Source organism: Carlito syrichta, unplaced genomic scaffold (assembly GCF_000164805.1).
Source record: "Carlito syrichta isolate Samal-C Ts95f unplaced genomic scaffold, Tarsius_syrichta-2.0.1 Scaffold312739, whole genome shotgun sequence".
NCBI lineage: Eukaryota > Metazoa > Chordata > Mammalia > Primates > Tarsiidae > Carlito > Carlito syrichta.
Genome location: NW_007256835.1, coordinates 1,323,203 through 1,334,589, shown reverse-complemented (window position 1 = coordinate 1,334,589; position 11,387 = coordinate 1,323,203). Strand labels below are relative to the sequence as shown.

The 11,387-nt window shown below is 42.0% G+C and overlaps 1 protein-coding gene across 1 annotated transcript in view; it reads left to right on the top strand.

Moving 5' to 3' along the window:
• TANGO6 (transport and golgi organization 6 homolog) overlaps positions 1 to 11,387 on the top strand; it is a 237,730-nt gene that overhangs the window by 20,825 nt on the left and 205,518 nt on the right. Inside the window, exons 2-4 of the mRNA XM_008070045.2 lie at positions 2,439 to 3,079; positions 5,403 to 5,519; positions 8,942 to 9,083. Of these exons, the coding sequence (XP_008068236.2) occupies positions 2,439 to 3,079; positions 5,403 to 5,519; positions 8,942 to 9,083 (900 nt within the window). The remainder of the gene's footprint in view (positions 1 to 2,438; positions 3,080 to 5,402; positions 5,520 to 8,941; positions 9,084 to 11,387) is intronic.

The window sequence follows — 11,387 nt, the reverse complement described above, 5'->3', positions numbered from 1 at the left end:
TTCCCAAAGTGGCTGTTCCATTTTTCATTCCCACTGGCAATGAATGAGAGTTCCTGTTGCTCCACATCCTTGCCAGCATTTAGTGGTGTCAGTTTCCTGGATTTTGGCCATTGTAATAGGTATATAGTAGTATCTCACTATTGTTTTCATTTGCAATTCCCTAGTGGCATATGCTATTGGGGATCTTTTCATGTGTTTCCCATTTATACTGTTAAGGATTTTAAATTAGGTTAATGGGGATGTTGACCAGTAATTTTCTTTTTTGAGACATTTTTTTTTTTGAGTTGGAGTCTCACTCTGTCACCCAGACTGGAGTGCAGTGGCACGCTCCCGGCCATCGCAGCCTCGACCTGCTGGGCTCTGGCGATCCTTCCGCCTCAGCCTTCCAAGTAGCTGAAACTACAGGTGTGCGCTACCACACCCGGCTAATTTATTTTATTTTATTTTATTTTATTTTATTTTATTTTATTTTATTTTATTTTATTGTAGAGACGAGGTCTCGCCAAGTTGCCCAGGTGGGTCTCGAACCCGCAGGCTAAGGCAATCCACTCACCTCAGCCTTCCAAGTAGCTGAAACTACAGGTGTGCGCTACCACACCCGGCTAATTTATTTTATTTTATTTTATTGAAGAGATGAGGTCTCGCCAAGTTGCCCAGGCGGGTCTCGAACCCGTGGGCTCAGCAATCCACTCACCTCAGCCTCCCAAAGGTGCGGGATACAGGCTGAGCACCGAGCCCGGTGGAAGGGTTTTGATACTGCTTCAATCTCATACTTCTTATTGATCTATTCAGATATTCAGTTTCTTCATAATTCAGTCTTGGTAGGTTGTATTTTTCTAGGAATTTATTCATTTCTTTTAGGTTATCCAATTTGTTGGCACATAATTGTTCATAGCAGTTTCTTATGACCCTTTGTATTTTTTTTGTATCAGTTGTAATGTCTACTCTTTCATTTATTTTTTAATTTATTTGAGCCCTCACTAATTTTTTTTTTTTTTTGGTTAGTTTAGCTAAAGGTTTGTCAATTTTGTTTACATCTTAAAAAATCCAACTCTTGGTTTTGTTAATCTATTCAATTGCCTTTCTAGTCTCTAGTTCATTTATTTTTGCTCTCTGGTCCATTTATTATTCTTAAAGAATAATAATTTTATTATTTCCTTCCTTTTGCTCACTTTAGGCTTAGTTTGTTCCCTTTTTTTTTTTTCTAGTTCCTAGGAGTGTAATATTAGGTTTCTGAAATCTTTCTTTTTTCTTCATGTGGGATTTTGTTGTTGTTATAAACTTATCTCTTAGAACTGATTTGCTGCATCCCATAAAGTTTGGTAAATTGTCTTTCCAATTTTTTTTTTTTTTTTTTGAGTTGGAGTCTCACTCTGTCACCCAAAGTGGAGTGCAGTGGCCGCTTCCGGCCACTGCAGCCTCGACCTGCTGTGCTCAGGCTATCCTTCCGCCTCAGCCTTCCAAGTAGCTGAAACTACAGGCGCGCGCTACCACGCCTGGCTAATTTTTTTTGACTTATTGTAGAGATGATGTCTTGCCAAGTTCCCCAGGCAGGTCTTGAACCCGCGGGCTCAGGCAATCCACTCACCTCAGCCTCCTAAAGTGCGGGATTACAGGCTGAGCCACCGAGCCTGGCTGGCATAATTTTCATAAATTTCTTGTTATGCTTGAAACCTTTCTTTTCTGATATAAGCTTTATAGAAATACATTTCTCTCTAAGCACTGCTTTAGTTATATTCCATAAATTTTGATGTTTTTCATTAGCATTCAATTTGAAATCTTTTCTGTTTATCTTGTAATTTCTTTTTGATTTGTTGATTATTTAGAAGTACATTATTTAATATCTGGACATTTTAGGCTTTTTGTATGTTTTATTGTTAATAGTTTCTGTTTTAATATCATTGTGGTCAGAGAACATACTTTATAGGAAACAGATATCTGTTTGAAAATGCATATTTTGGGGGAAGGGGATGTGATTAAAGAACCCCTTTGAGCCCCGGGTCTATATTTTGTGATCTTCCTCACTAGAATGTAAGTTCTATGAGTGAAGATACTTTCTTCTGTTTAGTGCTTTATCCCCAGAACAGTTTGACTAAATGAATCTTCTGTGGTAAATATTCTGCTTTTTAATTTCTTTTCTGGCTACAATTTAAGCTCAATAAGATGACTGAGACATGGTCTCTGCCCTCAAAACATGTGGGAAATAGAAACAACTAGGGGAACTATAACATGTTAGAACACTATTCCAACTCCCTATGGAAAGGCAGGAAATGTGGTCTTGAATTCTCCCTAGGCTGGGTTGGGACAACTGGGGGAGGCTTTTCAGAGCCAGAGCAACTGAGCCAGTCCTCAGAGGCTGACTTGAATGGGCAAGGCATTCCACACAGGGAAGTACAGTTTGTTTCTCATATGTATAATCTCCTTTTTTTCTTCAAAAGGATCAGGCTCAAGTTCACTACAGATCACAAAACATGATGTCTTGGTGGCAACTTTAAAATCTAACCTGTCTGCCTTGGAGGACAAGTTTCTGAAGGATCCTCAGTGGATGAAATTGAAACTCCTAAGAGATGAAATTGCTAATAAGGCAGAATGGCCACAAAATTCTGTGGATGTCACTTGGAGTTTTACCTCTCAAGCCTTGTTGTTGCTGTTGTGCTTGAAGGAAACCATGGTCCGCCTTGCAGCTGATTTTAGTCCAGGAAAACCCAATCCTAGAACTCCAGAAGTTGCTCCTGCCCTGAGCCCTGATGCACTTAGTATCTCACAGCAGAAGACTGTCCAGTCTGTTTTGCAGTTTGTTGTCACCTTAGGGGTCTGCCCCTATCTCATGCCTGGTGTTGGAGTCCCTTTGAGATACAGGACTGAGTTTGGAGCCGTTGTTCAGGATGTGGTGTGTCTTGATGCTGCCCCCGATGCAACTCGGAGACTGTACACCAGCTGCAGGGTCCTTCTTAATGTTGCTCAGCATGCGTCTCTGGGGAGCTTGATTTTCTGCCGCCATTTTGGGGATATTGCTGCAGGTCTGTGCCAACTGGGATTCAGCCCAACCAAAAGAAAACCACTAATACCTACGGAAGAGGTAAACATACAATGGGGGAGAGAGAGTGTGCAATAGAAAGAATTGTGTGCATGTGTGTGTAATATGTGTTTGTATTAGTGCACGTATTTACACATATTTATAACAGTTCTTATAAAAGACAGCTCTTAGTTTTTTGGAAAAGGGCTGATTAAAAGACCTAGAATTCCTGTTGAATGCCAAACATATTCAGTGGACAAATAAATCTTACAGGGAGGGACTGGAGGTTTCATTTGTTGGGGTGTTAGTCCTTTGCATACCTGGAGAGTCCATTTCACCTGTTTTCATCATTTTGTGGAGCAGCTACTGCAGGCTATGTCTTTGAGTCTCTGTTTCTTCCTTTACAAGATGTGCATATTAACACCTGCCTCGGAAGGTGTTGTGATAACGTGTGAAAAGTATTTAGCCCCTTCCCTAGTAGTGCTCCTCAAAAAGTAATTGCTATTAACATAAATACCAAACTGTCTGTACCTCCTTTATTACGTTTGTGGGAGAGTTAAATGAGATAATGTATATAGAGCACTGGCATACTGCATAATACAATCAATGTTCATTGTTATTATTAGGTGTTACAATAATAATACTTGTTTTTCTGCTGCCATTCAGTAAGCAGTTGAGTACCCAGACTACAGAAGTTGCTTGCAGGTCCCAGAAACATAAGACATGGTCTTTTTCTTCATGCACTTCACACACTGATTGAAGAGATAAGACTTACAAGTGTGATGTAGTGGGGACTACTACTATTCCCATAAGGGGACTGCTAGCATAAGTATAGGAGCTAGCCAGAAGACAATTATGATATAAATGTATCAAGAGTCAGTGTGACTCCTATGCAGGCCACAGCCAAGTCTTATAGTGCCTTCATTTCTCTGTCACTCTCCTACTTGTTCCTTTTCTGTTTTTTCTCCTTTTCTATTCACTCTTCTGCCTGTGTTCATCAACATTTGCCTAAAAGCCATAGTCACCCAAGCAGTGGCACAAAATTCTGGCCTTCCTCCAGTGCCTTTAAGTTGTGAGAGGAGAACACCTCCTCTGTCCTACAGTGCTTTGTATGCTGACAGTTCCGGCAGTGCCTACCACCTGCGCTTTCTTGAGGCATGGGGTCTGGGCTGACAGGTCTTAGTACTGTTACTGAGGCTAAGCAGTGCCCGCCCCCAGAGAGAGAGGTCTCAGACAAGAGAGAGAAAAGAAAAGAGAAACACAGGTAGAACCAAACAGGCAGGGAGAAGAAGTTAATAGGGACAACACAGCCAGGCTCAGTGGCTCAGCCTGTAATCCCACGCTTTGGGAGGCTGAGGTGAGTGGATTGCCTGAGCCCGCGGGTTCGAGACCCTCCTGGGCAACTTGGCGAGACCTCATCTCTACAATAAATCAAAAATTAGCCGGGTGTGGTAGCGCGTGCCTGTAGTTCCAGCTACTTGGAAGGCTGACGCGGAAGCATCACCGGAGTCCAGCAGGTAGAGGCTGCGGTGGCCGGGAACGGCCATTGCACTCCAGTCTGGGCGACAGAGTGAGACTTCGACTCAAAAAAAAAAACAAAAAACCAACCAAACAAACAAACAGAAAAAAAAAAAAATAGAAGGGGAAACACAGTGGGTATACTTTAGGAATCTGGACAAGGTCCCACCAAGAGCCACTGCTCTAAGTAGCCCCCTTACCTCAGTGTGTGAAATGGACTCTGAATGTTTGGCTGTGAGTTGTAATTACCAAAGAGGGTAGTATAGTATTGTTGGGGCTCAAGACACCCTTCCTTGCTACCCCAGTTCTGAATGAATTAAAGACAGTTCACAGATTAAGAAAAATGAAAGTCAAAATGTCACCTCTATTGCTCATAAAGGAAAGGCTGAAAGATACAGCTTATAGATGGAGACAGATCTTCCTAATAGTGCTCTCCAGAATGAGACACTCTCACTACTCTCCCAGTTTAAGGAGCACTGAAAAACTGCAGTACCTACTGCCTCATGGCAGGTAACAGGCCTCTGTATAATACATAGCAAGGAAGAGCAGAACAGAATGTGCACTCCCAAAAGAGAAGAGGAGTGAGCTGAGCAGCATGTGCCGAAACTGGTCAGTAAACAAGTTGATTCCACACTTACTAATAAGATGAGTTATATAACCTCCCTGGAAGTGGAGTAAGCGAGGGTACAGTGAGGGCCAGGATTGTTTTGGTAATGCAGCTTCCTCCACATGTGGAAGGAAATCAAGACAAGATCAAAGCCTTCTTTCCTCTCCCCTCATAAGTATCTCTGTGCAGTTTTGTAAAGCAATACTGTCTGTTGCCTGCCTGTCTTGAATTCCACTAAAGTCATGTACATATTTCTTTTAGGTTTTAACTGAAGAGGAAAGAGCCCTATCCAGGGGTGCCTTGAAAGACATGTTGGATCAAGTGTATCAGCCCTTAGCAGTCCGGGAATTACTTATACTCCAGGGAGGACTACCCCAGGTATTCAGGCCCGAGGACTCTTAGTGAGAAATCACAATGATAATGTGTGGTGTGCTGTCTTCTTCTCCTGGAAAATTAGATAGTTTTAATTCCTCATTTAACTATCTAATTGAGCCTTATTTCATCTTCTAGATCATAAAATGATTCTTATAAAGCTAAATAACACTGGCCCTTAGAATAATTTAAAAGACTTTTTTTTTTTTTTTTTGAGTTGGAGTTTCACTCTGTCATACTCCCAGCCACTGCAGGCTTGACCTGCTGGGCTCAAGTAATCCTTCTGCCTCAGCCTTCCAAGTAGCTGGAACTACAGGTACACACCATCATGCCGGGCTAATTTTTTTATTTATTGTAGAGAAGAGGTCTCATCAAGTTGACCAGGTTGGGCTCAGGCAATCCTCTCACCTCAGCCTCCCAAAGCCCTGGGATTACAGACTGAGCCACAGAGCCCGGCTTGATCACTTTTTTAAAGACTTATGGCAGTTTTATGTAAGATGTATTTTTACTCATTCTGCAACTGAATCTTTTTTTTTTTTTTTTAACTAAAATTTGACTATTTAATAATATGCCTTTTTGGAAGAAGTATTTTTTTTTTTTTTGAGTTGGAGTCTCACTCTGTCACCCAGACTGGAGTGCAGTGGCCGCTCCCGGCCATCACAGCCTTGACCTGCTGGGCTCCGGCGATCCTTCCGCCTCAACCTTCCAAGTAGCTGGAACTACAGGCGTGCGCTACCATGCCTGGCTAATTTTTTGATTTATTGTAGAGATGCGGTCTCACCAAGTTGCCTAGGCAGGTCTGGAACCCGCGGGCTCAGGCAATCCACTCACCTCAGCCTCCCACGGCACGGGATTACAGGCCGAGCCACCGAGCCTGGCTCTTTTTTTTTTTTTTTTTTTTTTTTTGAGTTGGAGTCTCACTCTGTCGCCCAGGCTAGAGTGCAGTGGCACACACATGGTCACCACAGCCTCGACCTGCTGGGTTCAGGCGATCCTTCCGCCTCAGCCTTCCAAGTAGCTGGAACTACAGGCACACGCCACCATGCCTGGCTAATGTTTTTGCTTTATTGTAGAGATAAAGTCTCGCCAAGTTGCCTAGGCTGGTCTTGAACCTATAGTCCTCTCACCTCAGCCTCCCAAAGTGCTGGGATTATAGGCATGAGCCGCTGTGCCCGGCCAGCACCTTATTCTTTGAATGAAATATGTGTTTGAAGCCAAGAAATTAAAATGAGAATCAGCCGGGCTTGGTGGCTCAGCCTGTAATCCCAGTGCTTTGGGAGGCCGAGGGGAGTGGATTGCCTGAGCCCGCGGGTTCAAGACCCACCTGGGGCAACTTGGCAGGACCTCATCTCTACAATAGATCAAAAATTAGCCAGGCGTGGTAGCGCGTGCCTGTAGTTCCAGCTACTTGGAAGGCTGAGGCGGAAAGAATCACCGGAGCCCAGCAGGTTGAGGCTGCAGTGGCCAGGAGCAGCCACTGCACTCTAGTCTGGGTGACAGAGTGAGACTCCAACTCAAAAAAATAAAAATAAAAAATAAAAACCATTATTGGTTCTATTCTTAAGTCCTTTGTTTGAAAAACATAATAGCATATACTCTGCTAGCCATAAGATAGTTTCTTTGTTTTCCTTAAAAATAATTACTTATCTGAAATGATGTAGTAATTTGATGACATAGATGGAATTGTTTGTTTGTTTGTTTTTAGTGCCTACATTTTTGTTATGAATCTAGGTGTGTAAATAGTGAGGAGTAAGAGGAATTGACTGTAGGTCAGGAACAAGGACCAAAGTTGTTACCCTAGTTGAGTCATTTTCATCTCATCCCTAGGATCTTACTGTAGCCTTACGTCAGGACTTTCTGGCCTCATGCTCCATTTCTATGAATGAGTTCACACTTTGCCAGATTAAACCAAATGCTTTATAAAAGCATGATGAAAAGCACACCAGGATTTAAGCCCAGTGTGCAGGTGTATGAATTTTAAACCTTTCTGTTCCTCAGGTATCTTACTCTTAAGATGGGGATAATCACAGTGCCTTTCTTGTAAGTCCCTTTTGAGATTATGCGGGAGGTACTTAGCACAGTGACTGGCATATCATAAGCCCCTCAATAAATGGTCATTATTAATCCTCTTTAAGAGAGAAAGGATAGGTGAGTTAGGATGAAATATTTCTGTCACTAATTTTGGTACTTATAGTTAAATGCAATGGTTGACAGCAACATGGTTAACATTCTAGTCCAAAATAAGGAACACCAAGTCTGTTTTGTTCATGGTGGCTCCACAGAACTCTTAAAGAAATCTGACTCTTTCTTGAAACTGCTGTGTCATAGGAATCAGAGTAGTTAACACCATGGAGGCAAGGGTTGGAGTGTTCTTTCACTATTGTAAACCACCCTTTCAGTGAATATTCATAATAATCATTTTTGGAAGCTGTATTTGATTAGCAGGACTGCATTTAGAGATTGATTGCATTAACTTTGTGTTCCCAAGATCTATTTTTATTTATTTTTTTTGGAGTTGGAGTCTCACTCTGTCGCCCAGACTGGAGTGCAGTGGCCACTCCCGGCCACTGCAGCCTCGACCTGCTGGGCTCCGGTGATCCTTCTGCCTCAGCCTTCCGAGTAGCTGGAATTACAGGCGCGCACTACCACGCCCAGCTGATTTTTGATTTATTGTAGAGATGACGTCTCGCCAAGTTGCCCGGGTGGGTCTCGAACCCACAGGCTCAGGCAATCCACTCACCTCAGCCTCCCAAAGACACAGGATTACAGGCTGAGCCACTGAGCCTGGCTAAGATCTATATTTTATTCATAGATGTGTTTACCTATTTCTGGGTTTGAAATTTCTTTACTATTTCATTGTATTTCTGCTTTCTCATTCTGTCGCCCAGGCTGGAGTTCAGTAACAAGCTCATAGGTGCCATAGCCTTGAACTGCTGGGCTCAGGAGATCTTTCTACCTCAGCCTTCCAAGTAGCTGGAATTACAGGTGCACACCACCAGGCCCAGCTAATTATTTGATTTATTGTAGAGATGAAGTTTTACGAAGTTACCCAGGCTGGTCTCCAACCCCTGGGCTCAGGCAATCCTCTTGCCTCTGCCTTTCAAAGTGCTGGAATTATAGACGTGAGCCACCACACCCGGCTATTTCTACTTTCTTAAAAGTAAAGCTGAAGAAGGTTTTGTAAAGGAGTTTTTTTCCTTAAGAAAAAAAGTTGTTACCCTTTTGGAGTCTGTATTACACACTGTATTTTTAATTTATTTTTTCCTTTTCTTTTTTATTACCGGGGAGACACAACCTTCAGTGTAAAACAAAGATGCATTCCCAGGTTACTGTTGTCAGAATGACTCAGTACTTAAAAAAATAATGTCTATGCATCATATCTGTTTCAATGATATTCTGAATTCGTACTTTCCTTTTCCTTTTTTCAGTCCTGTACAGACGTGAAGACACAGCTTAGGTGTCGGACCCCAGCTTGGCTTCGGCGTCTATGCGGACAGCTGCTCTCTGAAAGGCTAATGAGACCTAATGGTGTTCAGGCAGTAGTCCGGGGCATTTTGGAAGGAGCAGGTGGTAAGAAATAAAATGTTTCTGTTACTTTGGTATCTATTCTCTTCTGAATCTGAGTCTGAGGTGAACTATTGGTCGTAACTTTTTACCTTTAAAACCTGACTGAAACCAGGCATGAAACCAGGTTCACGCCTGTAATCCCAGCACTTTGGGAGGCAGAGGCGAGAGGGTTGCCTGAACCCAGGTGTTCGAGACCAGCCTGGGCAACTTGGTGAGACCTTGTCTCTAAAATAAATCAAAAAATTAGCTGGATGTGGTGGTATGCACCTGGGTTTTAGCTACTTGGAAGACTGAGGCGGAAGGATCACCTGAACCTAGCAGATTGAGGCTGCGATGGCCATGAGCGTTCCACTTCATTGCAACCTGGGCGACAGAGTGAGACTCTGACTCAAAAAAAAAACCTGACTGAAATTAAATTGTCTTAGCAGAGATTGAGGAGGTTAAACTTAGAGACCTCTAATGAGCTTCTTTTCCAAGGAAACATATTCTCTTGCTATTTTTCTAAAACAGTTGTGATACACAGCTCGTTTTGCTTAATAATATTTTAAGATGTTTCAAATAATTTATATCAGAGGAAAACATTGCATAGAAATTTGAGGTAAAAACCCTAAAGAAAATGTGAAAAATAAAATAATTCTCTTGAAGGTGGAGATATCTTTGAGATGCAAACTTTGGGATGAAGTTTTAGAGACGTTTCCCCAATTATATTATCAAAGTTCTCATTAATAGAAAAAATATTATTATTAATTATTATACTAAGCATGGTAGTAGTTTTTTTTCTTTTTTTCTTTTTTTTTTGAGTTGGAGTCTCACTCTGTCACCCAGGCTGTAGTGCAGTGGCATGCTCATGGCCACTGTAGCCTCGACTTGTTGGGGTCAGGCTATCCTTCCATCTCAGCCTTCCAAGTAGCTAGAACTACAGGTGTGCACCCCCATGCCCAGCTAATTTTTTCATATATCGTAGAGACAAGATCTTACCATATTGCCCAGACTGGTCTCAAACCCATGGACTCAGGCAATCCTCTTGTCTTCACCTCCCAAAGGACTAGAATTACAGGCGTGAGCCACTGCACCTGGCTGGTAGTAGCTTTTAATTTATATTTTTAAAACAAAATTAGAGATGCACACCATTTAAAGGGTCAAATAGTTCTATAAGGCATATGGAAAATAGCGGTCCTTGGCACCATTCCAATCCAATTCCCTTCTCTAGAAGCAACCACTTTGATCTCTTTTAGTGTGTTTCTCCTGGTATTTACCTCTCTAGTTCTAACTATAACATACTACAACATCTTAATTTTTCAGTTTTAGGCATCATATATCAGCATCTCACCATGTATAGAAGAGAATTTTGTTCTCTTTCACAACCCTGCCATCATTCTTCAAGCATACTTCTAATCCTTCCCTCATGTTAACATTTAACCAATATCTTAATTTTGGTAGGTCAATGTCCATTGTTTATATTAGTCTAACTATGTAATTATTATTTACAGCTGAGCCATGTGGTATACTATGGTTACTTTTCTTTTTTTACACTATCTTCTGTGCTTCCTGGAGTTAATCTTTTTTTGTTTGTCTGCTTAGTTTTCTATGTATTTATCACTAATCTATTCTTAAAATCTCCTTTTAATACATTTAAATACATCAAGTGGTGTATCCGTTTTATCTTCTTGGAAATGTCTTTCTCTGGGTCTTCTGAACTGCACTGATCTAGACTAGTGAAGTCTGTCTACTTAGCTGTCATCCTAAGATCTCTTTCACCTTTATCCTGGGAATCCCTTTGCCCTGCTTTTGTGTTCAGTCCCTTGTCTCTTGTATCCCATGCCTGTTAGTTTCTTATTGCTGTAATAACTCACCACAAACTTAGTGCATTTTTTAATAGAAATGACAGTTAAATTGAGCCCTGAAGGCTGAATTGGGATTTGCCAGCTGAGGAATAAGCGAAGACATTTATAGGCAGAGAAAGTAGCACGTATGAAATAACTGAAGTAGGAAAGAGCATAGTGCTTCTGAGGAAATTTCCGAATGGGTAGAGTAGTGAGGGCACAGTGCAGGAAGAGTGGTACGCAGTAAGGGGGACAGTGGGCTGGGGCCACATCAGGGAGACCTTATAAGCTAAGTTTAGAATTTGAAACTTTATTTTGAGGGAAATGAGAAATCATTGAAAGATTTTAAGAAGGAGAAAGACATGACCAAATCTACATTTTAGAAATATCTGGGACCTGGCAACCCGGTGTCTGAAGCCCTCTGCAAGGGAGATCTGCAGTGGGTCTCTGACTCTCGCCCCCGGGAGGCTGGGGACCCCAGCAT